Raw genomic sequence first — 26,947 nt, 5'->3', positions numbered from 1 at the left:
GGGGGTAACAAGATGGTTTCTCTGTGGACTGGTGGGTGTAGCAGTCCCGGAATGCCACAGGCCAAAGCCCAGAGCTTGCTTAGCTCAGTAAGTTGTCCAAATGTGTTGAACACAATATCCACTCCTGTGTTGCTGTCTTGCAGGACTGAAACTGGGGAAAGATATTCCACAATTCTACGAACTTCTGACTGCTCCGATATCCCGAGTAAGCACCACAGATCGTCTTTCGTTCTTGAAGCTGGCGTTGGTGTGAGAGCCCCAGAGGCCCATTCCGTGCTCCGCAGTCCTTCATGTGACCAGAGCAGCTTGCTGGTGCCAGGCAGGCGTCTATCTCCCCACTCCCCCCAGCCCCCCACCCCTCGCCTGCCACTCACAGCAGCACCTTCCCCGGGAGAGCAGGGATTGGGAATTAGGAAAGTGCAGCAGCATCTGGAAATCCAGCAGGACAACTGGGTTGGGATGAATCATGAATCACTGTGATTGAGTGGCAAAGCAGCCTTGATGGGCTGAATGGCCTTAAACAAAAACTGGAAATGTTGGACACAGGCAGCACCTGTGGAGAGGGGAGGGGGGAAGGAGGGGAGGGGAGAAAATGTGTCATCCAGTACAAAGGGACCCAAATATGAGACAAAAAAGATATTTCTCTCTCCACAGATGCTGCATGTTTTGCTGAGTGTTTCCAATGCTTTCTGCTTTTATTGGCATCAGGGCTGGGCCTTGAGGAACAAATGAGCAGGGAGAATCCCATCCGAGCTGAGCCCAGGACAAGGAGTTGGCTGGGCTCACACTGGCTAACTCCGGAGCTCAGTGGGACCGGATGAGTTTTGATTTGAATCAGCCAGTTCTCCTGTATCTCTTGGTGCGGATGGCAGGTGACGGGACGGTGTAAAGTGATCGCTAGCGCGCTGTTCACCAGAAGTCCTTGGGAGGCTCAGGAAGGACGGGCGTGGCTTCTCCAGCTCCCGACCAGGGAAGCGTAAACACGAGAGATTCTGCACATATGCTGGAAATCCAGAGCAACACACACAAAATGCTGGAGGAACTCAGCAGGTCAGGCAGCAAGGGGAATAAACGGTTCGCGTTTCAGGTCAAGACCCTTCATCTCCATAGATGCTGCCTGACCTGCCGAGTTCTCCAGCGTTGTGTGTTTGTTCCCCACAAGGAAAGTTTTGACCTCACAGCCCCCTTTTGGACGTGGCCCTGACATTCAACAGGACACCGGCCAGTGGTAAGGAAGGGATTAGTGCCATCTGCTATTCTCTTGTCAGTGGGGAGGGGATGGTGAAACTCCAGCAGAAATCCCTGAGGAGAGGTCTGTCTGGGACCGGCGGGCAGGGGACGGGCTACGACTCAGCCTCAGCTGTTTCTGTGTTGCTGACTCGCTGTCAGTCATTCTATGCTCTTTCTGGCAGGTTCTAAACCAGTGGTTTGAATCGGAGCCTCTCAAGGCCACCCTGGCCACGGATGGAGTGATTGGCGCCATGGTCAGCCCCGAGGCCCCGGGGAGCGGGTAGGACCTTCCCCCTTGCTCTGAATCACACCCGCTAACGAAAGCTGCTTCACTTTGTAAAGATAAATATAACCAGTTTTATCTGTCACACTTACATCGTAACATAGAGTGAAATAAATTATTTGTGTCAATGACCAACACAGTCCAAGGCTGTGCTGGGGGCAGCCCACAAGTGTCGCCACGCTTCCAGTGCCAACATAGCACGCCCACAACGTACTAACGCTAGCCTGTATGTTTTTGGAACGGGGCAGGAAACCTAGGACAAACAGGCTCCCGACAAAGATGAACCCGGGTCGCTGTCAGTGTAAAGCGTGACGCTAACTGCTACACTACCATGCTGAGACAGGAGATTCCCTCCTTCCCCCAGCTCCGAATGATCATTAGTCATTAACACGTTGCAGTTTTCACGGGAGCTTGCTGTGTTCAAATGGGAATTCACACGAGTTTCATTACGATAATGACGCACTTCACTTGTCCGGCGCTGACTGCGAAACTTGTCAGAATTTCCTGCTGTTTGAAAGGCGCTTTATGATGGTACGGGGTTGGAATACCATGCATAGGACTGCAGGAGAGGCAGTGGTGCTGCTCTAGACTAATCCCTGGGATGAGAAGGTTGAACCGTCAGGAGCAGCTAAAGAAATTAGGGTCATAATGTTCAGCGCACGTTTCTTCCGGCTCACTTGGAAGTCTTAGAGTTGTACAGCAAGGATACAGGCCCTTCGGCCCATCTGGATGCTGCTGACCAAGGTGTCTCCCTGAGCTAGCCTTGTTTGCCTGCATTTGGCCCGTCTTCAAACCTTCCCTATCCATGTACCAGGCCAAATGTCTTTTTAAACACTGATATTGTACCCAGCTCCATCTAGTTCCACAATTCCACTGCGTCCCACCTTGTGTGAAGAAACTGCCCCACAGGTCTACTGAAATAAGAGGGGACGTGACAGGAGAGACGTGAGGATGCTTCCAACAGGAGAGAGACTCTTGAGCGAGAGGACAGAGTTACATCTGAAGCTGAGGTGCAAGGGAACTTCTGGCAGAAGGTGTGAACCTCCAGAATTCTCTACCGCAGAGGGTGTGGAAGCTGGAGCATGGCAGTGGAGGGGGGGGGGATTTAATGAGGAAGAAGATAAACTTTTGAAAGATGAAGGAATTGAAGGATTGAGGGAACTGGCACAGGAGAGGAGGCTGGGCTATTCAATTTGCTGCGGCTCCTTTTGTCCCCGTTCTTCCTTTTAACACTGACCGTCACTAATGGGTGTCAGTTTCAGTGTGGTGCAGTTTGCGGCTCTGGTCAGCAGGTGGTGCTATCGGCCAAGGTTCTGACAATGCTCCCGACACCATGCGTCCTGGGAGATCGAACCCAGCGTAGGACTTGTATTCTGATACTAGTCGTGAGCAGGTACAGTGGCAGGACCCTGGGGAGGGGACAGAACAGAATGACCAAGGAGCGCAACTGCATAGTTTGCTGAAAGCAGCATCGCAGGGAGACAGGGCAGTGAAGGTGTTTGGCACACGCTGCCCTTCATCAGTGAGTATAGGAGTAACACAAACAAAGTGCTGGAGGAACTCAGCAGGTCAGAGAGCATCTATGAAGAGGAATAAAGAGTCAACATTTTGTCAGGATTGAGCAGAGCAGTTGGGAAATTATGTTGCGGTTATACAGAACGTTGGACTATTGTGTCTGGTTTTGTTCACTCTGTTGTAGGAAAATGTTATTAAATTAGAAAGAGTTCAGAAAGGATTTGCCAGCATGTTGGTCGGACTTGGACCCAAGTTGCAAGGAGAGGTTGTGTAGACTATATTCCCTTCCCCTGAACGTAAGAGATTGAGGGGTGACATGAGAGGGGGGTATATGTTTTTGAGAGACATAGACAAGGTGAAAGTATATAATCATAAGGGGGTGCTAAAACCAAGAGGCATAGGTTTGACAAAGATCAGCGGCAAGAGATTTCAAAAGGACATCAGGGGCAGCTTCTTCATGCAAAGGATGGTGTGTATTTGGAACAAGTTGCCAGAAACAATGGTTGAGGTGGGCACATTATCAATGTTTAAAAGCTATCTTGATAAGGCCATAGTTAGGAGAGCTTCAGAGAGCTATGGGTCAAAGACAGACAGATTGAACTAACTGGGCAACACAGTTGGCATGGATGAGTTAGGCCAAAGGCTCTGGGCCATTAGCCGCCTCCTATTTCAGAATTGGAATCAGGTTTATTATCACTGATAGACAGTGCCTATAAGAAGTATTCACCCCCCCCCCGGAAGTTTTCATGTTTTATTGTTTCACCATACTGAATCACAGTGAATTTAATTTGGCTTTTTTTGACACTGACCAACAGAAAAGACTTTCATATCAAAGTGAAAACAAATTTCTACAAATTGCTCAAAATTTATTACAATTATTAAACAAAATACTTGATCGCATAATTAATCACCCCCTTCAAGTCAGTATTTAGTAGATGCACCTTTGGCAGCAATTACAGCCTTGAGTCTGTGTGGATAAGTCTCTGCCAGCTTTGCACATCTGGACACTGCAGTTTTTCCCCATTCTTCTTTACAAAACTGCTCAAGATCTGTCAGATTGCACGGGGATCATGAGTGAACAGCCCTTTTCAAGTCCAGCCACAAATTCTCAATTGGATTGCAGTCTGGACTGTGGCTTGGCCACTCCAGGACATTAACTTTGCTGTTTTTAAGCTATTCCTGTGTAGCTTTGGCTTTATGCTTGGGGTCATTGTCTTGCTGGAAAACAAATCTTCTCCCAAGTCACAGTTCTCTTGCAGACGGCATCAGGATTTCCTGCAGTATTTCTCTGCATTCATTTTACCCTCTACCTTCACAAGCCTTCCAGAGCCTGTTGCAGTGAAGCATCCCCACAGCATGATGCAGCCAGCAACATGCTTCACTGTAGGGATGGTGTGTTTTTGATGATGTTTTTGATTAAGTCTGATGGTCAAAAAGCTCAATTTTGGTTTCATCTGACTATTGAATCTTCTTCCGGATGACTTCAGAGTCTCTCACACGCCTTCTGGCAATCCCTAGCCGATATTTCATTTGCAACACTCACACTAGGCTGGAGGAACTCAGCAGGTTGGGCAGCATCCGTGGAAAAGATCGGTCGACATTTCGGGCCGGAACCCTTCGTCAGGACTGTAGGGGGAAGGGGCAGTCCTGACGAAAGGTTCCGGCCTGTAACGTCGACCGATCTTTTCCACGGATGCTGCCCGACCTGCTGAGTTCCTCCAGCCTGTTGTGAGTGTTGCTTTGACCCCAGCGTCTGCAGAGTATTTTGTGTTTACGATATTTCATTTGAGGTTTTTTTCCAGCAGTGGCTTTCTCTTTGCCATTCTCCCATAAAGCTGCAATTGGTGAAGCACCCAGGCAACAGTTGTTGTATGCACCGTCTCTCCCATCTCAGCCACTGAAGCTTGTAACCCCTCCAGAGTTGTCATAGGTCTCTTGGTGGCCTCCCTCACTAGTCCCCTTCTTGCACAGTCACTCAGTTTTTGAGGACAGCCTGTTGTAGGCAGATTTACAGCAGTGCCATATTCTTTCCATTTCTTGATGATCGACTTAACTGTACTCCAAGGGACACTCAGTGACTTGAAAATTTTCTTGTATCCATCTCCTGACTTGTGCTTTTCAATAACCTTTTTGCAGAGTTGCTTGGAGTGTAGTTTTGGCCAGGGATACTGACTCACCAGTAGTTGACCACCTTCTTCTGACTTTTAATGGCAATTGGCGGTCCAACGTAAAGGTGCATTAGCGCCACCTACTGGACTGGAGTGTGGTGTAAAGAATTGGGAAACAAAACCCCCACTAGTTCTTCATCAAGTGAAAACTAAATTACACCCTCCCCCAAATCCCTGTAGATTGTAAATGATGGAAGATAATATTGTGAATTAAATTAAAATCACTTCCATAACATAGTAAAGTTTTTAAATGAAAACTGTCAACCCCCGAATATAGTCCTGCAACCTGCATTTGCTTTCTTTCAACCTTGTATGCTTCACATTGTAAAAGAATATGTTCGGCTGTTTCATAATGATGGCAAAATCTACTCACCCCAGAGTGATGTTTTCCAACAAGATATGAGGAATAATTAAGCATAGTTTGCCCAATTTTAAGTCGAATCAATTTAATTCCTTCCCTTCTTGTCTTACCCCTTCTCCCAACAATCCAACAGTTTTATGTATTCTGTAAAGGTGTCTCCCTTTATGCCCATTATCCCACAAGTCTTGTCATAATCCCCTAATTTTCCCCCCCACTAACCTCTTAGCTTCTAGGTGGAAGATCTATATCCACAGATGAACTTTTAACAGCTTCATTGGCCAAACAATCAACCTGCTCATTCCCCTCAACACCTGTATGTGTAGGAACCCATAAGAGGCAGATGTGAAGGCCAAGACTTCGGATATGAAATGAAGTTTGAAGAGCTTCTTGCATTAAATCTGACCTCCTGCTAGAATGACCTGTTTTACGACGAGTCAAAACCGAAAAAGAACCCGAACAAATTACAACTTTGCAAGGACAGATTTCCTCCACCCACTGTAAGCCCGAAATGATGGCAGCCAGTTCTGCAGTATACACTGATACATGGTTAGAAAGACATTTCTTTATTTTTACCTGTAATTCAGGGACAAAAACAGCCACACTGATATTCCCTGTTAAATTATCTTTTGATCCATCAGTAAAAAGTTAATATATCACAATAATTTTCTTTAACATATTGATGAACCAACAGACTCTCAGGCAGATCACGATCCTTGGACTTCATTAAATCGTGAATCCTAAAATCAACTAAAGCCATTGGAAAAAACCACAGTGGGGTTACTGAAAAAGCTGCAGTGGGACATATTGTATAATCCAGCAAACCCATATTCCTAGCATGATATTCCAGCCACCCAAAACTAAAAACACTCCTCTGTGATGTTCCCAATAGTCTTCCAACGTGGTTTTAACAGGGTGATCATTCCTCTGCCCCCTCAAGTTAACCCAGTATGTTAACAACAAGTTCAACCTCCGCAGCTGTAAGGGTAATTGTCCCACTTCAACCAGTAAAGCTGAAACAGGGGACGATCTTACTGCACCACAACACAATCTTAAAACCCGGGCTTGTATCACATCCAAACATTTTCAATTTGAAGATGAAGCTGATCCATCAGCCACACAGCCACAATCAAGTACAGATCTAATTAAACAAATGTAAATGGTCAACCGAGATTTACATGCAGCACCCCAAGAATAACGACAGAGACACCCAAGAATAGTTAATGCCCCTTTACGTTTGTCAATTATCTTACTGATATGGTGCTTCCATGTCAGCTTATTATTCAGCCGCATGCCAAGAAATCTTACCACTGACACTTCTTCAGGAGTTTGACTATAATTTCAAATTAAGTACAGGTCTATTGATCCTCTTTGTAAAACGTACACCTTGTGTTTTAGTTACTGAAAGCTTAAAACCCCATCTATTTGCCCGTTGTTTGACCTTAACTGCTAATTGCATCCTATATACAGTTAAATTGGAATTTCTACCTCTGATCCACAAAGCTCTATCACCTGCAAAAAGTGATTTACCCGCCCCAGTACCTATCTCAGAGAAAATATCATTAATCATATTAAATAACAAATGGCTGCAATTACTGTCTTGTGGGGTCCCATTCTCCCTCTCTCTCATAGAAGCTCGAATATACCTTACCTACCCTCAACTGCATAGATCGTCCAAATAAAAAGCTGAAAAAAATTATATAGCCTTCCTCTCACTCCTAATTTCCATAATTTAATTAGAAGACCCTCCCTCCATAACATATCATATACTTTTTGTTTCAAAGTACTGCTATTACATCCTTTTTTACCTGTGCTATCCTAATATCATCTTCCAAACACAAAACTGAATCCAAAGTCTTTCTACCCTTCTGAAATACACTCTGATAAAATGCTACATCACCTCTTTTTTCCAAAATATAATTCAACTGCCCTATTACCAAACGTTCCATGAGTTTACACAAATGGGATGTTAATGATATTGGTCTATAACTGGTAAAATCCGATGGGGATTTTCCAGATGTAAGAATAGGCACTATTACTGCCATTAACCATGGGGAGGAAGATGGCCTCAGCTCCAAACACGATTCAAAAATGTTAGTATTATCTTGAGAGTTGTCGGCCATATGCTAAACACACAATAACATTTATCATCCTTTCCTGGAACTGTCTGATCTGTACTATTAATAGCTTTCTTAAATTCACACAAAGAAAGCTCTGCATCACTAATACTATCATTGCTACAGCTGGCTTCCAACACATCAGGGCATTCACTTAGAACCTTATTGTTCCGCCTCTTCGCTTACATTATCCTGATTATGAATTGCATCAAATGACTGAGCTGGTAACTCAACCTTCTCTATTGCAGTAACAATCATATTACCTTCTTTAATCAATACTGGAATGTTATTAGCCCAATGAATCTCCCCCCCCCCGCCATTTTTGTTAATCATTCCCCAGACATCTCCAAGTTTAATATACCCCTTCCAATTCTATCACAATATGACCTCCAGTAAACCCATTTCCCAATCTTCGCCAGTTTCCTCACCACGGCTTGTGCCCTTTTAAACTTATGTAGCCCCCGGTAAGCCCCAGGCTCGCTCAGCTCGCTGTCGTCTACAGGGAGCAGCCTTCAGCCCCGCCAGACTGGGTAATCAAGTTTGTGTGGATGCTGTGTGATGTACCCCACCCCGCCAAATAACAGACAGTACACCATATACAATTAAATGATTACACTTTATAGATATTACAGGAACTATGTAATTAATAGAGATAAAATATAGAAGGAAAGTAAAAGGCGCCAAGCCTATCAAAGTTCAACCTCTTCGTGCACAACAGTTGGAGCTCAGTTAACGGGGTCCTCTCTCCACCATTCGATCCCCTCCGACCCCCTCGACCCGCCGCCTGGGACCAACCACGGTGGTTGACCAGACGCTCCACACGAGTCTGTCTTCGTCTCCTCTCCTCGCTGAAGACCCTGGGCCTCGGACTCCCGCCCGGGGTCCATCCCCTTGGCCAGCTTACAGCATCGCGTCTCCACTCTCTGCCCCCATCCGCCTTCTGCCCCCAACGCCCGTGAAAACAATAGCTTTCAGACACACAAGAAAAAATAACATCTATCCCAATTAGTTCGTTCTTTCTCTTATCAATAGTATAACCCAAACAAGCTGAGAGAGAGAGAGAGAGAACTCCTTACATCACAGTTATTATTACAGGAAAGCCATTTTAATTGTAACATAACAAAGAAGCCATTTTGTTAGCCTTCGCAGTAACGTAAAAGAAGAAACCCCTTACACTTAATAAGGTCACTTGGACAGTGATACTTCTTAACTTTCCTAAACACCTTATTTCTTTCCTCAATTGCCTGTCCACAACGGTACAGCCTTTCTCCTATTAATGCCCTTTTTTACTAGGAATCACTTCCACTGCAGCATAATGTGACATAATCTTTCATTGCAGAAATCCACATCATCCTCAACATGCAGCCCAGAAAACCTTAAACTTCTCCCGATTTGCTTTACCAAAGTTCCACCTCCTAAAAGTGACCTCCTGTCCCCTATACAAATCCAAACCCAAGCTTATATAGGAAAATGATGGCTCCCCAATGTTTCATCTCCCTGACATCCCACTCACTCACTCCAGCCAGAATGTTCAAAACTAGAGTTATATCTATAGCAGTTTCAGAACTATTATGAACATTAAATATCATACCCACCCATCATTAAGACACACAAGACGTGAAATATCTAAAAATTCTTCTACAATCAAACCATTGCCATCATTCTGCGAACAACCCACAGTGAACTATGTGCATTAAAATTCCCACACCATACAACGCTTAGTGAGATACAACAATCAGTCGAAACCTTTTCTCGAGGGTTGTAATAATTTACCACTTTAATGCCCCTACCTGTTGAATCAAAGACCTATACTACAAGTGCCTCATACACTCCATTCACATCCACAAGTCTCTGTCCTATCCCTTTCCTTATAAAACTCGCAACACCACCCCCTCTACCAACTAACCTATCGCACTTAATTACAATAGAATCCTGCAAGGAAAAACTTAAATGTGGTAACAACCAGGTTTCCTGAGTACTTACAACATCAGGTGGATTTGATAAATCAGAAATAAACTTCTTAAAGTCTTGACCATCAGAAATCAGGCCTCTCGCATTCCAGTGCAACATACTTAATCCCATTATGTACCTTCACAAAGAGACTGAAATATAGATACACCACCCATCAGAGCTTCATTTACAGCGTCCCACATAACACCAGCTATACCCAGATACTTCTCAGCAGCTTTCACAATTATTTTAATTTTCTCAGTACGACTAGATGTCTGAGCAGTACAATTCACCACATCTGTTGTAAACATCACAAACTCCATTTTATCATTAGTAAAGAATCTGTAGTAATAGAAGTATGATACTGACTTCACATTCTGTTCCCTGACTGGTAACACTTTATCAGTATTTGGTTTAAGGCCTCTGCAGAAGACACACCTAACTGTACTTTAACCTGTTGAACTTCAGCTGCCTTCTTAAGCACTTCACATCCACTATAAGCCGTACTATGTTCTCCACTGCGATTGCAACATTTAAACTTAACGCCTTCTCCACAATCTTCATACTTACGTTCCCCAGCACACTTACTACATCTTAGTTTCCCACAACATATTGCCGCAACATGCCCATATCTCTGACTTTTGTAACATCTAAGCAGGGAGCGGGGGTGGGGGGCATGATGGTGGAATATAAGCTTGTACTTTATAACTAACATACCCCAAACTAACTTTATCAGGAAGCTTCACTTCATCAAAATGTATCAATATAGATAAACCGACCATCCTTTCTCCCTTTTCTACTACTTGCAATCTCTTTACCCCCTTACCCCCAATCTCTTTACCCCCAATAAATGAGATTTAACTTCCTCTATCGAAATCTCCACCAGAACACCCATTATAATACGCCTAGTATCTCTATTTTCATTAGGCAACATAGCCACTATCTTTTTGCCAAATAGAGCTCGAGGTCCGGTGTCAGGCAGAAAACTTTCTCCTTAATGTCGACAAGACAAAGAAGATGATGATTGACTTCAGGAGATCTTGTACCCCTCACACCACACCCCTGTACATCAGCAGCACAGCACTGCAAGCAGTTTCAAACTCCTGAGAGTGCACATCACGCGCACCCTCTCATGGTCCCAGAACACATCCTACACAGTCAATGCCTCCATTTACTGAGGAGCCTGAAGAGGGCTGAATGTTGCACATCGTTCTGCAGACCTGCAGTAGAGAGCATCCTGACGAGCTGCATCACTGCCTGGTACGGAAACCGCACTGCGGCGGACAGGCACGCTCTACAGCGAGCAGTCAAAACTGCCCAGTGCACCACTGGCACCAGCCTGCCCGCCTTCAAGGACATAGAGTATTTGCAGAAAAGTGCTGGAAAAGAGCCAATAACGTCATGAAAGATCCCACCACCCTGATCAGGGACTGTTTATCCCGCACCCGTCAGGGAGGAGGCTACGTAACATCCACACCAGGACCACCAGCCTCAAAAGGATGTGTTTTCCCCAAGCAGTAAGGCTGATCAACACCTCCACCCACTAATTCCTCCACTACTTGATCATGTCCTGTCAGTTGCCTTATTTGCAGCCTAAAGTCACTTTATGGACGTACAATCAATCTATGTATCTATTATGTTTTATATTTATTGTGTTCTTTTTTGTGTTGGAGTAACAATTATTCCATTCTCCTTTATACTTGTGTACAGAAAATGACATTAAACAATTTTAAATCCCTCAACAAGTAAAGGCCAACACACCCGTATGCCTCCTTAACAACTCTGCCAACTTGTGTGGCAGCTTTGAAGGATCTGTGGGTCCCAAGGTCCCCGTTCATACACACTATTGAGAGTCCTGCCATTAACTCTGTATTCTGCCTTCAGGCTTGGCTTTCCGAAGTGTCTTACTTTGCATTTTGGCAGATTGAACTCCATCTGCCACTTCTCAGCCCAGCTCTGCACCCCCTTCATGTCCCATTGTAACCTATGCGACCTTCCACACTATCCACAACTCCACCGACCTTCAGGCTCCTGTACCTCCCCCCAGTGGCGGTGGTGAGAAGAGGGTATGTTCTGGGTGGTGGTGAGGGCGAGGTGGTGGTGGTGGGGAGGGGGTGACCGGTCACAGTTTACACTGATGAGGTGTTCTCTCTTATCGAGTGTAGGTATGTCCTGCTCCATCACGTGATGGGGGAGCTGGAGGGTGTGAAGGGGGCCTGGGGTTACGTGGAAGGTGGGATGGGTTCCCTCTCCAACTCCATCGCCCGCGCAGCTGAAGTTCACGGAGCCTCCATCTTTACGGAAAAGGTAGGAGTCTCTGCCACCCATGGACGGGTTCTGCTCATGTCCTCTCGGTAGGGAATGTGGAGTCGGGGGGGGTGGGTCTAGAGAAGGGAGAGGATGATGAGAGAGATTCTGGGAGCAGCCGACACAGGCTTGGAAAACCAACCAAAGGAGCTGGGCAAGAAGGGGCGGTGAGAATGTATTCACGCAGAACGACATTGGCGGTGAAGCAGAGTCAACTTTCCACAGAGAATTGGATGAATGCTTAAAGAAAAATATTGGGGAGACACAAAGTGCAGGAGGAACTCTGCAGGTCAGGCAGCATCTATGGAGAGGAATAAACAGTTAATGTTTCAGGCTGAGACTCTTTATCAGGACTGGAAAGGAAGGGGGAAGAAGCCAGAATAAGAAGGTGGGGGTGAGGGGAAGGAGGGCGAGCTGGCAGGTGAGACCAGGTTGCCCTTGAGAGGGCGGTAGTGAGCTGCCTTTCCCTCGTTGCCCTTGAGAGGGCGGTAGTGAGCTGCCTTTCCCTCGTTGCCCTTGAGAGGGCGGTAGTGAGCTGCCTTTCCTTCGTTGCCCTTGAGAGGGCGGTAGTGAGCTGCCTTTCCCTCATTGCCCTTGATAGGGCGGTAGTGAGCTGCCTTTCCCTCGTTGCCCTTGAGAGGGCGGTAGTGAGCTGCCTCCTTGAACCTTGAGATGTGGGTACACCCACGGTGTTGTCAGGGAGAGAGTGACAGGGTTTCAAACAGTGAGGGTGAAGAAATGACGATATATTTCCATGTCAAGATGGTGCGTGGTTTGGAGAGCAACCTCCAGATGGTGGTGCTTTTGCTGTCCTTGTCCTTCCAGCTGGTGGTGATGGTGGGGCTGGAAGGTGCTGTCTGGTGGGTTGTGGCAATGCATCATGTAGTTAATGTTCATCAGTGGGGAAATGAGTGAATGCGGTGCCTATCAGGTTACGTGAGGGATAACTGTCTGGAGCACCTTTTCAAAGAGCTAGCACAGACACACTGGGCCAAATAGCCTCCCTCTGTGCTGGTGGGAGGTGGTGGGGATGGGAGACAGAATTTGGGTAGTCCACCTTGTCTTGGCTTCCAGCTGCCTCTGGTGACTTAATGAAACATTATAGTGCAGCAACCACAGAGTTAAATCCCGTCACGTCTGGTTAAACAGGTTCCCCGTCCTCTGAGCGACAGTCTCCCCACTGGAGCTGAACTGCTTTATTCCTGTGGCGTCGGGGAGTCACCAGCTGGCAAGGTGATGGTAGCCTGATGAGTCCAAATGTGGGCCTGAGGAGCGATAGATTTGTGAATATTAAGGGGATCAAGGGAATGGGGACAGTGCAGGAAAATAGGGCTGAGGTAACAGACCAGGAAGTCAAAGTCAAATTAAATTTATTATCAAAGTACGTAAGTTTATGTTACTATATACTGCTTTACCTTGATGTTCATTTTTTGCAGGGATTTACAGGAAAATAAAAAAATATAATTTATGGTAAACTGTATATAAACAGAGGATGACAAATAAGCAAGGTGCAAAAGAAGACAAATCATGCTTAGAGTAAAAGAAAAAGTTAATAAATAAATAAATAATGAGAAAAGAGCTTCAGCCCCTCTATGCTAACTTTATTTTGGTCGCTCTCCGGAGAAATTGCTTTTGTCACCGGGTATGAGTGGTCTGGCAGACTGGGCCTGTTGACTTCTTGCAACACTGGGCAGATTCGCGGTGCTGTGGGAGGGATGGTCACCTGTCACTCTGAGCCTTGTGACCTGCTGCCTCTAAACTGAAACAAGTGCCTCTGGGTTTGTAAGCAGAGCAGGGAAGCAAGGGGAGGGAATTTGAAGAAGACACGGTTAATATCAATGTCAAAAGACAAAGTAAAATTTATTATCAAAATACATATATGTTGCCATCTTCTGCATTGAGATTTATTTTCCTGCAGGCATTTAAATAAACACAATACAGTAGAATTTATGAAAAATTATACATAAACAAAAACAATGTAACAATTGTAATAGATAAAAGAATGATTATAATTATGTTACTATAGTATTTAATTTATTTTAAAATAATTCTTTTATTTAATATTGTATTTTTATATTTGCATAATTTATCTTTTGCATGAATGGTGAGGCAGGCAGGATGACGAACTTATGTTGTTCTGTTCACTTGATCTCTGTCTCTCTCTCCCTCCCTCTCTCCCCATCTCCCTCCCTCCCCCTCTACTCCATCTCTCTTCCCCTCTTCCTCTCTCTCCCCTCCTCCTTTCCCCTCCTTCTCTTCCCCTTGTCTCGCTCCCTCTCTCTCCTCTCCCCTTCCCCCCTCCTCTCTCTCCCTCCCCCCTCCTCTCTCTCCACCCCATCTCTCCCCTGTCTCTTTCCTCCTCTCTCCCTCCCTCCCTCTTCTCCCTCTCTCTTCCCCTCTTCCTCTCTCTCCCCCTCTTCCTCTCTCTCCCCTCCTCCTTTCCCCTCCTTCTCTTCCTCTTGTCTCCCTCTCTCTCTGCCCCCTCTCTCCTCTCCCCCTCCCCCTCACTCCTCTCTTCCTCTCCTCTCTCTCCACCCCATCTCTCCTCTGTCTCTTGCCTCCTCTCCCTCTCCCCACCCCTCTCTCTCTCTCTCCCCTCTCTCCTCTGCACCCCCCCCTTTGGTGATTAGCCGGTGAACTCGATTCTGGTGGACCAGAGTGGGACTGCCCAGGGTGTGGTACTACAGGACGGGACAGAGATCAGAAGCAAAGTGGTTTTATCCAACGCCACTCCCCATGTGACCTTCCTCAAGCTGACGCCACAGGTGAGATTGGGGAATGTCCCTCTCCCTCCTTAACACCATACCACTGAGATGGGGAAATGTCCGTCTCCCTCTTTAACATCACACTAGTGAGGTGGGGGAATGTCCTTCTTCCTTGACTCCACACGTGAGACAGGGGAATGGATTTTAGTATATTTTTTGGACCTACACCTGTAGTATCTGTTATCCCGGCTGTGGGCCTCCATTTCCAGCACAGAGGGAGTGCTGCACAATCAGTTAGTCTCTCAAATCCAAGTTCTGCCAAAGGGAGATACAGCATGGGTAACGGCCATTCAGCCCATCATGGCCATGCCAGTATCAGTCACCAAAGTTTTAGCAGGTTTCTACAGCTGTACTGTGGAGAGTACTCTGATTCAGAATCAGGTTTAATATCACCAGCATATGTCATGAAATTTGTTAACTTTATGGCAGCAACACAATAGAATATATAATATAGAAGAAAAAACTGTAAATTACAGCAAGTATATTAAATAGTTAAATTAGGTAAGTAGTGCAAAAACAGAAATAAAAAGTAGTGAGATAGTGTTCATGGTTTCAATGTCCATTCAGAAATCAGATGGCAGAGGGGAAGAAGCTGTTCATGAATCATTGAGTGTGTGGCTTCAGGCTCCTGTACCTCCTCCCTGATGGTAGCAATGAGAAGAGGGCATGCCCTGGGTGATGGCAATCCTTAATGATGGATGCCACACTTTTGAGGCATCGCTCCTTGAAGGTGTCCTGGATACTACAGAGGCTAGTACCCATGACGGAGCTGACTAAGTTTACAACTCTCTGCAGCTTACCTTGATCCTGTGCAGTAGCCCCCCCCCCACTTCCTGCCAGACGGTGATGCAGCCTGTCAGAATGCTCTCCACAGTACACCTGTAGAAATTTTCAAGTGTTTTTAGTTGACATACCAAATCTCCTCAAACTCCTAATGAAATATAACCACTGTCTTGCCTTCTTTATGGCTGCATCGATATGCTCAGACCTGGTTAGGTCCTCAGAGATATTGACACTCAGAAACTTGAAATTGCCTCCTCTCTCCACTTCTGATCCCTCGATGAGGACTGGTGTGTGTTCTTCGTCTTCCTCTTCCTGAAGTCCACAATCAGCTCTTTGGTCTTACTGACACTGAGTGCCAGGTTGTTGCTGTGATATGTACGTTGCTCCTGCATACGCTCTGGTCTCCATCTGAGATTCTGCTGAAGATGGTTGTATCATCAGCAGATTTATAGATGGCATCTGAGCTGTGCCTTGCCACACAGTCATGGGTGTAGGGATGGTAGAACAGTGGGCTAAGCACACATCCTGCGGCTTGCCAGTGTTGATTGTCAGTGAGGTTGAGGTGTTACCACCAATCCACACAGATTGTGGTCTTCCAGTTAGGAAGTCAAGAATCCGGTTGCAGAGGGAAGTACGGAGGCCGAGGTTCTGTAGGTTTTTGATCAGGACTGTGGGAATGATGGTGTGAAATGGTGAGCTATGGTCAATAAATAGCATTCTGACATAGGTATTTGCATTGTCCAGGTGATCCAAGGCTGCATGGAGAGCCACTGAGATCGCGTCCACCATAGACCTATTATGATGATAGGCAAATTGCAATGGTTCCAGGTCCTTGCTGAGGCAGGAGTTCATTCTAGCCATGAGCAACCTCTCAAAACATTTCATCACTGTAGATGATAGTCATTAAGGCAGCTCGCACTACTCTTTTTGGGCACTGGTATAATTGTTGCCCTTTTGAAGCAGTGAGACATTGAAAATGCCTTCGAACACCCCCGCCAATTGGTTGGCACGGGTTTTCAGAGCCTTACCAGGTAGTCCATCGGGACCTGCTGCCTTGCGAGGGTTCACCCCCCTGAAAGACGGCCTGACCTCGGTCTCCGAGACAGAGATCACAGGGTCACCAGGTGCTGCAGGGATCACAGGGTCACTGGGTGCAGCAAGGATCACTAGGTCACCGGGTGCTGCAGAGATCACAGGGTCACCGGATGCAGCAGGGATAGCAGGGTCACCGGGTGCTGCAGGGGTCACAGGGTCACCGGGTGCTGCAGGGGTCACAGGGTCACCGGGTGCTGCAGGGATCGCAGGGTCACCGGGTGCTGCAGGGATCACAGGGTCACCGGGTGCTGCAGAGATCGCAGGGTCACAGGGTGCATCAGGGATCGCAGGGTCACCGGGTGCTGCAGAGATCGCAGGGTCACCGGGTGCAGCAGGGATCGCAGGGTCACCGGGTGCTGCAGAGATCGCAGGATCACCGGGTGCTGCAGGGATCACAGGGTCACCGGGTGCAGCAGGGATCACCGGGTCACCGGGTGCAGCAGGGATCACCGGGTGCAGCAGAGATCACCGGGTCACTGGGTGCTGCAGGGATCACTGGGTCACCGGGTGCAGCAGGGATCGCAGGGTCACCGGGTGCAGCAGGGATCACAGGGTCACCGGGTGCTGCAGGGATCGCAGGGTCACCGGGTGCAGCAGGGATCACCGGGTCACCGGGTGCAGCAGGGATCACCGGGTCACCGGGTGCTGCAGAGATCACAGGGTCACTGGGTGCAGCAGGGATCACAGGGTCACTGGGTGCTGCAGAGATCTTAGGGTCACCGGGTGCAGCAGGGATCACACGGTCACCGGGTGCTGCAGGGATCACAGGGTCACCGGGTGCAGCAGGGATCACCGGGTCACCGGGTGCAGCAGGGATCACAGGGTCACCGGGTGCAGCAGAGATCACTGGGTCACCGGGTGCTGCAGGGATCACCGGGTCACCGGGTGCAGCAGGGATCGCAGGGTCACCGGGTGCAGCAGGGATCACAGGGTCACTGGGTGCAGCAGGGATCGCAGGGTCACCGGGTGCAGCAGGGATCACCGGGTCACCGGGTGCAGCAGGGATCACCGGGTCACCGGGTGCAGCAGGGATCACAGGGTCACCGGGTGCAGCAGGGATCACCGGGTCACCGGGTGCTGCAGAGATCTTAGGGTCACCGGGTGCAGCAGGGATCACACGGTCACCGGGTGCTGCAGGGATCACAGGGTCACCGGGTGCAGCAGGGATCGCAGGGTCACCGGGTGCTGCAGAGATCGCAGGGTCACCGGGTGCAGCAGGGATCACAGGGTCACCGGGTGCAGCAGGGATCACAGGGTCACCGGGTGCAGCAGGGATCGCAGGGTCACCGGGTGCTGCAGAGATCGCAGGGTCACCGGGTGCAGCAGAGATCACTGGGTCACCGGGTGCTGCAGGGATCACCGGGTCACCGGGTGCTGCAGGGGTCACAGGGTCACCGGGTGCTGCAGGGATCGCAGGGTCACCGGGTGCTGCAGGGATCGCAGGGTCACCGGGTGCTGCAGAGATCGCAGGGTCACCGGGTGCAGCAGGGATCACAGGGTCACCGGGTGCAGCAGGGATCACAGGGTCACCGGGTGCTGCAGGGATCACAGGGTCACCGGGTGCAGCAGGGATCACAGGGTCACCCGGTGCAGCAGAGATCGCAGGGTCACCGGGTGCAGCAGGGATCACAGGGTCACCGGGTGCTGCAGGGGTCACAGGGTCACCGGGTGCTGCAGAGATCGCAGGGTCACCGGGTGCTGCAGGGATCGCAGGGTCACCGGGTGCTGCAGGGATCTAAGGTCACCGGGTGCAGCAGGGATCACAGGGTCACCGGGTGCTGCAGAGATCGCAGGGTCACCGAGTGCTGCAGGGATCGCAGGGTCACCGGGTGCAGCAGGGATCACAGGGTCACCGGGTGCTGCAGAGATCACAGGGTCACCGGGTGCGGCAGGGATCACAGGGTCACCGGGTGCAGCAGGGATCACAGGGTCACCGGGTGCTGCAGAGATCACAGGGTCACCGGGTGCAGCAGGGATCACAGGGTCACCGGGTGCAGCAGGGATCACAGGGTCACCGGGTGCAGCAGGGATCACAAGGTCACCGGGTGCTGCAGGGATCGCAGGGTCACCGGGTGCTGCAGGGATCGCAGGGTCACCGGGTGCTGCAGAGATCGCAGGGTCACCGGGTGCAGCAGGGATCACAGGGTCACCGGGTGCAGCAGGGATCACAGGGTCACCGGGTGCAGCAGGGATCACCGGGTCACCGGGTGCAGCAGGGATCACCGGGTCACCGGGTGCTGCAGAGATCACAGGGTCACCGGGTGCAGCAGGGATCACAGGGTCACTGGGTGCTGCAGAGATCTTAGGGTCACCGGGTGCAGCAGGGATCACGCAGTCACCGGGTGCTGCAGGGATCACAGGGTCACCGGGTGCAGCAGGGATCACCGGGTCACCGGGTGCAGCAGGGATCACCGGGTCACCGGGTGCAGCAGGGATCACAGGGTCACCGGGTGCAGCAGAGATCACTGGGTCACCGGGTGCTGCAGGGATCACCGGGTCACCGGGTGCAGCAGGGATCGCAGGGTCACCGGGTGCAGCAGGGATCACAGGGTCACTGGGTGCAGCAGGGATCGCAGGGTCACCGGGTGCAGCAGGGATCACAGGGTCACCGGGTGCAGCAGGGATCACCGGATCACCGGGTGCTGCAGAGATCACAGGGTCACCGGGTGCAGCAGGGATCACAGGGTCACCGGGTGCAGCAGGGATCACCGGGTCACTGGATGCTGCAGGGATCACAGCGTCACCGGGTGCTGCAGGGATCACCGGGTCACCGGGTGCTGCAGGGATCGCAGGGTCACCGGGTCACCGGGTGCAGCAGGGATCACAGGGTCACCGGGTGCAGCAGGGGTCACAGGGTCACCGGGTGCTGCAGGGATCGCAGGGTCACCGGGTGCTGCAGGGATCACAGGGTTACCGGGTGCAGCAGGGATCACCGGGTCACCGGGTGCCGCAGGGATCACCGGGTCACCGGGTGCAGCAGGGATCACCGGGTGCAGCAGGGATCACCGGGTCACCGGGTGCAGCAGGGATCACCGGGTCACCGGGTGCTGCAGGGATCACAGGGTCACCGGGTGCTGCGGAGATCACAGGGTCACCGGGTGCAGCAGGGATCACAGGGTCACCGGGTGCTGCAGGGATCACCGGGTGCAGCAGAGATCACTGGGTCACCGGGTGCTGCAGGGATCAGAGGGTCTCCGGGTGCAGCAGGGATCACAGGGTCACCGGGTGCTGCAGTGATCACAGGGTCACCGGGTGCTGCAGGGATCACAGGGTCACTGGGTGCAGCAGGGATCACCGGGTGCAGCAGAGATCACCGGGTCACCGGGTGCTGCAGGGATCACCGGGTCACCGGGTGCAGCAGGGATCGCAGGGTCACCGGGTGCAGCAGGGATCACAGGGTCACCGGGTGCAGCAGGGATCACCGGGTCACCGGGTGCAGCAGAGATCGCATGGTCACCGGGTGCAGCAGGGATCACAGGGTCACCGGGTGCAGCAGGGATCACCGGGTCACCGGGTGCTGCAGAGATCACAGGGTCACCGGGTGCGGCAGGGATCACAGGGTCACCGGGTGCTGCAGAGATCACAGGGTCACCGGGTGCAGCAGGGATCACCGGGTCACCGGGTGCTGCAGAGATCACAGGGTCACCGGGTGCTGCAGGGATCACAGGGTCACCGGGTGCAGCAGGGATCACCGGGTGCAGTAGAGATCACCGGGTCACCGGGTGCTGCAGGGATCACCGGGTCACCGGGTGCAGCAGGGATCGCAGGGTCACCGGGTGCAGCAGGGATCACAGGGTCACCGGGTGCAGCAGGGATCACCAGGTCACCGGGTGCGGCAGAGATCGCAGGGTCACCGGGTGCAGCAGGCATCACAGGGTCACCGGGTGCAGCAGGGATCACCGGGTCACCGGGTGCTGCAGAGATCACAGGGTCACCGGGTGCAGCAGGGATCACAGGGTCACCGGGTGCAGCAGAGATCACCGGGTCACCGGGTGCTGCAGGGATCACCGGGTCACCGGGTGCAGCAAGGATCGCAGGGTCACCGGGTGCAGCAGGGATCACAGGGTCACCGGGTGCAGCAGGGATCACCGGATCACCGGGTCACCGGGTGCAGCAGAGATCGCATGGTCACCGGGTGCAGCAGGGATCACAGGGTCACCGGGTGCAGCAGGGATCACCGGGTCACCGGGTGCTGCAGAGATCACAGGGTCACCGGGTGCGGCAGGGATCACAGGGTCACCGGGTGCTGCAGAGATCACAGGGTCACCGGGTGCAGCAGGGATCACAGGGTCACCGGGTGCTGCAGAGATCACAGGGTCACCGGGTGCTGCAGGGATCACAGGGTCACCGGGTGCAGCAGGGATCACCGGGTGCAGCAGAGATCACCGGGTCACCGGGTGCTGCAGGGATCACCGGGTCACCGGGTGCAGCAGGGATCGCAGGGTCACCGGGTGCAGCAGGGATCACAGGGTCACCGGGTGCAGCAGGGATCACCAGGTCACCGGGTGCGGCAGAGATCGCAGGGTCACCGGGTGCAGCAGGGATCACCGGGTCACCGGGTGCTGCAGAGATCACAGGGTCACCGGGTGCAGCAGGGATCACAGGGTCACCGGGTGCTGCAGGGATCACAGGGTCACCGGGTGCAGCAGAGATCACCGGGTCACCGGGTGCTGCAGGGATCGCAGGGTCACCGGGTCACCGGGTGCAGCAGGGATCGCAGGTTCACCGGGTGCAGCAGGGATCACAGGGTCACCGGGTGCAGCAGGGATCACAGGGTCACCGGGTGCAGCAGGGATCACAGGGTCACCGGGTGCAGCAGGGATCGCAGGTTCACCGGGTGCTGCAGGGATCAGCGGGTCACCGGGTGCAGCAGGGATCCTCACGGCTGGCTGTGGTTTTACCCTCCCTTTCAACGCCAGCGTAACGGGGGTTGAGCGCATTTTGAGAATGAAGCATCACTACCACTCGTGATGTTGGGTTTGGCCTGTTGGCCTGAGGGCTTGCATCATATGGAGCGTCCGATGCCCCGGGTCGCAAGCAGCTTCAGAGGGCTGTCGATTCAGCCGGCTCCATCACGGGTGCTCACCTCCCCACTGTCGACGACATCTTCAACAGACGATGCGTCAGGAAGGCAGCATCCATCACTGAGGACCCCGACCATTCAGGGCATCCCTTCTTCTCATTACCACCATCAAGGAGGTGGGACAGGAGTCTGAACATCCACACTCAACTTCTCAGAAACAGCTTCTTCCCCTCTGCTGTCGGATTTCTCAACAGTCCATGAACCCTACCTCACTGCTTTGCTTTACTTCTTACACTACTGAACCATTTTGTATATTTCTTATTATAGCTTCTTAGATATTGATCTGTAGCACTGCTGAAAAACAAGAAATTTCATGGCATATGTCAGTGCTAATAAACCTGATTCTGATCTCACTGTCAACATCTCAGGGGATCCTCAACATTGATTCAATCATGAAGAAAGCACATCAGTGGCTCAACTTCATTAGGGGTTTGAGGAGATTTGGATGGGAATGTTGGTTGGCATGAATGAGTTGGGCCGAAGGGCCTCTTTCCAATCTGTATGACTCTGTTAGTGAATAAAAATTAATGATGGCCTTAATGGCAGATGATGAGTGGGCGGGTTGGAGATACGTCTCTACCAAAGGTGATACAAGGTGCTCCTTCCCTCTGCTACCCTTGGGCAAGGTGTAGCACCTGCTTAGCCCCCCGCCGATCAGGGTCATTTGAAACCATGGGAGCAGGTAGTGGCTGCTTGTATGATCACAGGGTCACCGGGTGCAGCAGGGATCACAGGGTCACCGGGTGCAGCAGAGATCACCGGGTCACCGGGTGCTGCAGGGATCACCGGGTCACCGGGTGCAGCAAGGATCGCAGGGTCACCGGGTGCAGCAGGGATCACAGGGTCACCGGGTGCAGCAGGGATCACCGGATCACCGGGTCACCGGGTGCAGCAGAGATCGCATGGTCACCGGGTGCAGCAGGGATCACAGGGTCACCGGGTGCAGCAGGGATCACCGGGTCACCGGGTGCTGCAGAGATCACAGGGTCACCGGGTGCGGCAGGGATCACAGGGTCACCGGGTGCTGCAGAGATCACAGGGTCACCGGGTGCAGCAGGGATCACAGGGTCACCGGGTGCTGCAGAGATCACAGGGTCACCGGGTGCTGCAGGGATCACAGGGTCACCGGGTGCAGCAGGGATCACCGGGTGCAGCAGAGATCACCGGGTCACCGGGTGCTGCAGGGATCACCGGGTCACCGGGTGCAGCAGGGATCGCAGGGTCACCGGGTGCAGCAGGGATCACAGGGTCACCGGGTGCAGCAGGGATCACCAGGTCACCGGGTGCGGCAGAGATCGCAGGGTCACCGGGTGCAGCAGGGATCACCGGGTCACCGGGTGCTGCAGAGATCACAGGGTCACCGGGTGCAGCAGGGATCACAGGGTCACCGGGTGCTGCAGGGATCACAGGGTCACCGGGTGCAGCAGAGATCACCGGGTCACCGGGTGCTGCAGGGATCGCAGGGTCACCGGGTCACCGGGTGCAGCAGGGATCGCAGGTTCACCGGGTGCAGCAGGGATCACAGGGTCACCGGGTGCAGCAGGGATCGCAGGTTCACCGGGTGCTGCAGGGATCAGCGGGTCACCGGGTGCAGCAGGGATCCTCACGGCTGGCTGTGGTTTTACCCTCCCTTTCAACGCCAGCGTAACGGGGGTTGAGCGCATTTTGGGAATGAAGCATCACTACCACTCGTGATGTTGGGTTTGGCCTGTTGGCCTGAGGGCTTGCATCATATGGAGCGTCCGATGCCCCGGGTCGCAAGCAGCTTCAGAGGGCTGTCGATTCAGCCGGCTCCATCACGGGTGCTCACCTCCCCACTGTCGACGACATCTTCAACAGACGATGCGTCAGGAAGGCAGCATCCATCACTGAGGACCCCGACCATTCAGGGCATCCCTTCTTCTCATTACCACCATCAAGGAGGTGGGACAGGAGTCTGAACATCCACACTCAACTTCTCAGAAACAGCTTCTTCCCCTCTGCTGTCGGATTTCTCAACAGTCCATGAACCCTACCTCACTGCTTTGCTTTACTTCTTACACTACTGAACCATTTTGTATATTTCTTATTATAGCTTCTTAGATATTGATCTGTAGCACTGCTGAAAAACAAGAAATTTCATGGCATATGTCAGTGCTAATAAACCTGATTCTGATCTCACTGTCAACATCTCAGGGGATCCTCAACATTGATTCAATCATGAAGAAAGCACATCAGTGGCTCAACTTCATTAGGGGTTTGAGGAGATTTGGATGGGAATGTTGGTTGGCATGAATGAGTTGGGCCGAAGGGCCTCTTTCCAATCTGTATGACTCTGTTAGTGAATAAAAATTAATGATGGCCTTAATGGCAGATGATGAGTGGGCGGGTTGGAGATACGTCTCTACCAAAGGTGATACAAGGTGCTCCTTCCCTCTGCTACCCTTGGGCAAGGTGTAGCACCTGCTTAGCCCCCCGCCGATCAGGGTCATTTGAAACCATGGGAGCAGGTAGTGGCTGCTTGTATGACAACTGGTGCAGATCACAAGTCCCGGTTATGCGACCAGGCAGACAGCCTCTGAAGAGTATTGGTAATGATTGGGCTCACTCATCTTGAAAAGACCCTGCCCAGAAGCAGGCAATGGCAAACCACTTCTGTTGAAAAATTTGCCAAGAGCAATCGTGGTCACCCACGTCAAATGACAGGGCATGTAATAAATGAACGAATGTCAGATACTTTGGCTGATGGGTTTTAATAATATTTTATTTTGAAGAACAGAGAGGCAGTGGAGGTTTGGGGGATGAAATTCCAGTGCGAAGGTGTGGCAGTCTGTGGGATAATGATTAAACATAGGTGTGATCAAAGTATCAGAAATGGAAGAACAATGACTAATCTATTTTATTCTGCTTCCGCCGCCCCCCACAACTAAATCCCCATCAATTTTTCCCAAATATCCCCAGAATCCACAAATTTAGGAAAATTGACAGTGAGCAATTAACCAAATGGCCCACATGCTGTGGGATATGGGAGGAATCAGAGCAGAAGGGGAAATCCACATTGAGAATGGGAGAACGTACATATTCCTTACAGACAACGCTGGATGTCAGAATTGAATCTGGGGTCTCTGGGCTTTGGTAGCTGAATGCATGGTCTCCTTGGTCTGAAGGGCAATGAGAAGTTCTCCCCTGCTACCTGGGAATGATATTTATCTCTCTTCTGGTAACAGCAATTTGACTAACCCTTGCGATGTCTCTGCTTGTGGTCACTGGAAGCTCTGAAAGGTGTAACGCAAATGCAAGTCTTTAACTCGGGTTTGTTTTCCGTCTGTTTCAGAAGTCGATGCCCAAAGAGTTTATTAAGGAAGTTTCATCCATTGACTATACATCACCGGTGACAAAGATCAACGGTACACTGGCCCTCCGCGAGGCAGCGAGTGAGATATGGGGGGAGTGACCTCTGGTGCCCCAGGGACTCTTCCCCAAATCTCACCCACTGTTAATGCAACAGTGGAGGGGTGGAGAGCTTTGAGGGGGGGGGGATGGATTCTAGGGTCCACCGGCTGAAGGCAAGGCCACCAGCCAAGGAATATGAGATGACCCACTGGTCCAACTGGGAGGCCCACAGAGCTGCCAACGGCTTCTAGTGCTGACAGCAGTCACTGCAGTGGGAGAAGGATGAGGATTCTACATTTGGAGACAATGGCTACATTGTTCTGTACCTCCTGTACCTAATAAAGTGGCCACTCAGTGTAGTTCCTGGTCTTCTGCTGCTGTAGCCCGTCCACTTCAAGTTTCGATGTGCTGTGCATTCAGAGATGCTCTTCTGCACACCACCGTTGTAACGTGTGGTTATTTGAGTTACTGTCACCTTCCTGTCAGCTTGAACAAGTCTGGGCATTCTCCTCTGACCTCTGTCATTAACACAATGTTTTTGCCCACAGAACTGCTGCCCACCGGATATTTTTTGATTTTCACGCCGTTCTCTGTAAACTCTAGAGAATGTCGTGTGTGAAAATCCCAGGAGATTGGCAGCTTCTGAGACACTCAAACATTCCATGGTCAAAGTCACTTAGATCACATTTCTTCCCCCATTCTGGTATTTGTTCTAAACAACAACTGAACCTCTTGACCATGTCTACATGCTTTTAGCATTGAGTTGCTGCCACATGATTGGCTGATTAGATACTTGCATTAACGAGCAGGTGGCCAGAGCATAAATAATGGCCACCTCTGCCCTGCCACCACACTCAAAACTGAATGACAAAATGGCAATAGTTTCTGATGCCGAGGGAGGGCCATTCTGTTCATATCTGCCTCTCCATGTTAGAAATTAAGAACCCCTCCTTCCCACACTGGGTCTGTAACCCTGCAGCCCCGAGCTCTTCATGTTTCTCTCGTCAGTGAGTTGTGGACTCCATCAGACTCTGGGTGAAAACCCTATTCTTCATCTTCCCTCTAAATCCTTTATCAGCTCCTTTGAATCTATGCCCTGTTCTTTGACCTGGTTGCTAAGGGAATTAGGTCCTTTCTATTTCCTTTTAGGCACCTCCGCAAACTCTCCTGTGTTCCAAAGACGACAAACTTTCAAGACGAGTCAGGCAACATCATAGAGAGAAAGGCTCAGTTGATGATTCTGGTTAGATCACAAGACATAGGAGCAGAATTAGGCCATTTGGCCCATCAAGTCTGTTCCATCATTTCATCATGGATGGTTTATTTTCCCACTCAGTCCTATTCTCCTGCCTTCTCCCTGTAATGCCCTTACTGGTCAAAAACCTATTAACCTCCGCTTTGAATATACCCAATGACTTGGCTTCCTCAGCCATCTGTTCATCGGGGCCTACAGAGAGGTGGCAAGATTTAGCAAAGAGTGGCCCTGTGGTCTGCAGTGAGGAGGGAAGCTTTGAGGGAAGACGAGAAGTGTCTCGGCCCAAAGTGAGGACTGTTTATTCCCCTCCATAGCTGCTGCCTGGCCTGCTGAGTTCCTCCAGCATTTTGTGTGTGTTGCTCTGGATTTCTAGCACCTGTAGAATCTCTTGTGTTTATGTTATACGGTCTGTAACCTCCCTACACCTCCATTCCTCGCCTTGGCCAATAAAGCACCCAGTTACCTTTCCAATCACCACATTCTCTTATCCGCTCACCTTTGAGGTTGCGTAGATGCGTACCCCAGGACTTTCTGTTCCTCCACTCAATACCCTCCCGTTTATTGTACACCAGAGTGTTGGAGTCAAACAGGACAGATATGGGTTCTTCATTCCACCACGTCCGTAAGACATAGGGTCAGAATTAGCCATTCAGCCCATCGGGTCTT

The 26,947-nt window shown here is 50.8% G+C and overlaps 1 protein-coding gene across 3 annotated transcripts in view; it reads left to right on the top strand.

The window, feature by feature from the left end:
• The window catches only part of pyroxd2 (pyridine nucleotide-disulphide oxidoreductase domain 2), a 68,894-nt gene that overhangs the window by 27,774 nt on the left and 14,173 nt on the right, over positions 1-26,947 (top strand). For 2 of the 3 annotated variants that reach the window (XM_063071407.1, XM_063071409.1), the window contains exons 7-11: positions 144-205; positions 1,413-1,510; positions 11,787-11,928; positions 14,559-14,693; positions 24,968-25,067. In XM_063071407.1, coding sequence (XP_062927477.1) covers positions 144-205; positions 1,413-1,510; positions 11,787-11,928; positions 14,559-14,693; positions 24,968-25,067 — 537 coding nt within the window. The remainder of the gene's footprint in view (positions 1-143; positions 206-1,412; positions 1,511-11,786; positions 11,929-14,558; positions 14,694-24,967; positions 25,068-26,947) is intronic. The other variant, XM_063071408.1, reaches the window with a different exon arrangement.

Source organism: Mobula hypostoma, chromosome 19, assembly GCF_963921235.1.
Source record: "Mobula hypostoma chromosome 19, sMobHyp1.1, whole genome shotgun sequence".
NCBI classification, from domain to species: Eukaryota; Metazoa; Chordata; class Chondrichthyes; order Myliobatiformes; family Myliobatidae; genus Mobula; species Mobula hypostoma.
The sequence above is the reverse complement of the archived record's forward strand: the minus strand, read 5'-3'. Positions and strand labels throughout refer to the sequence as shown.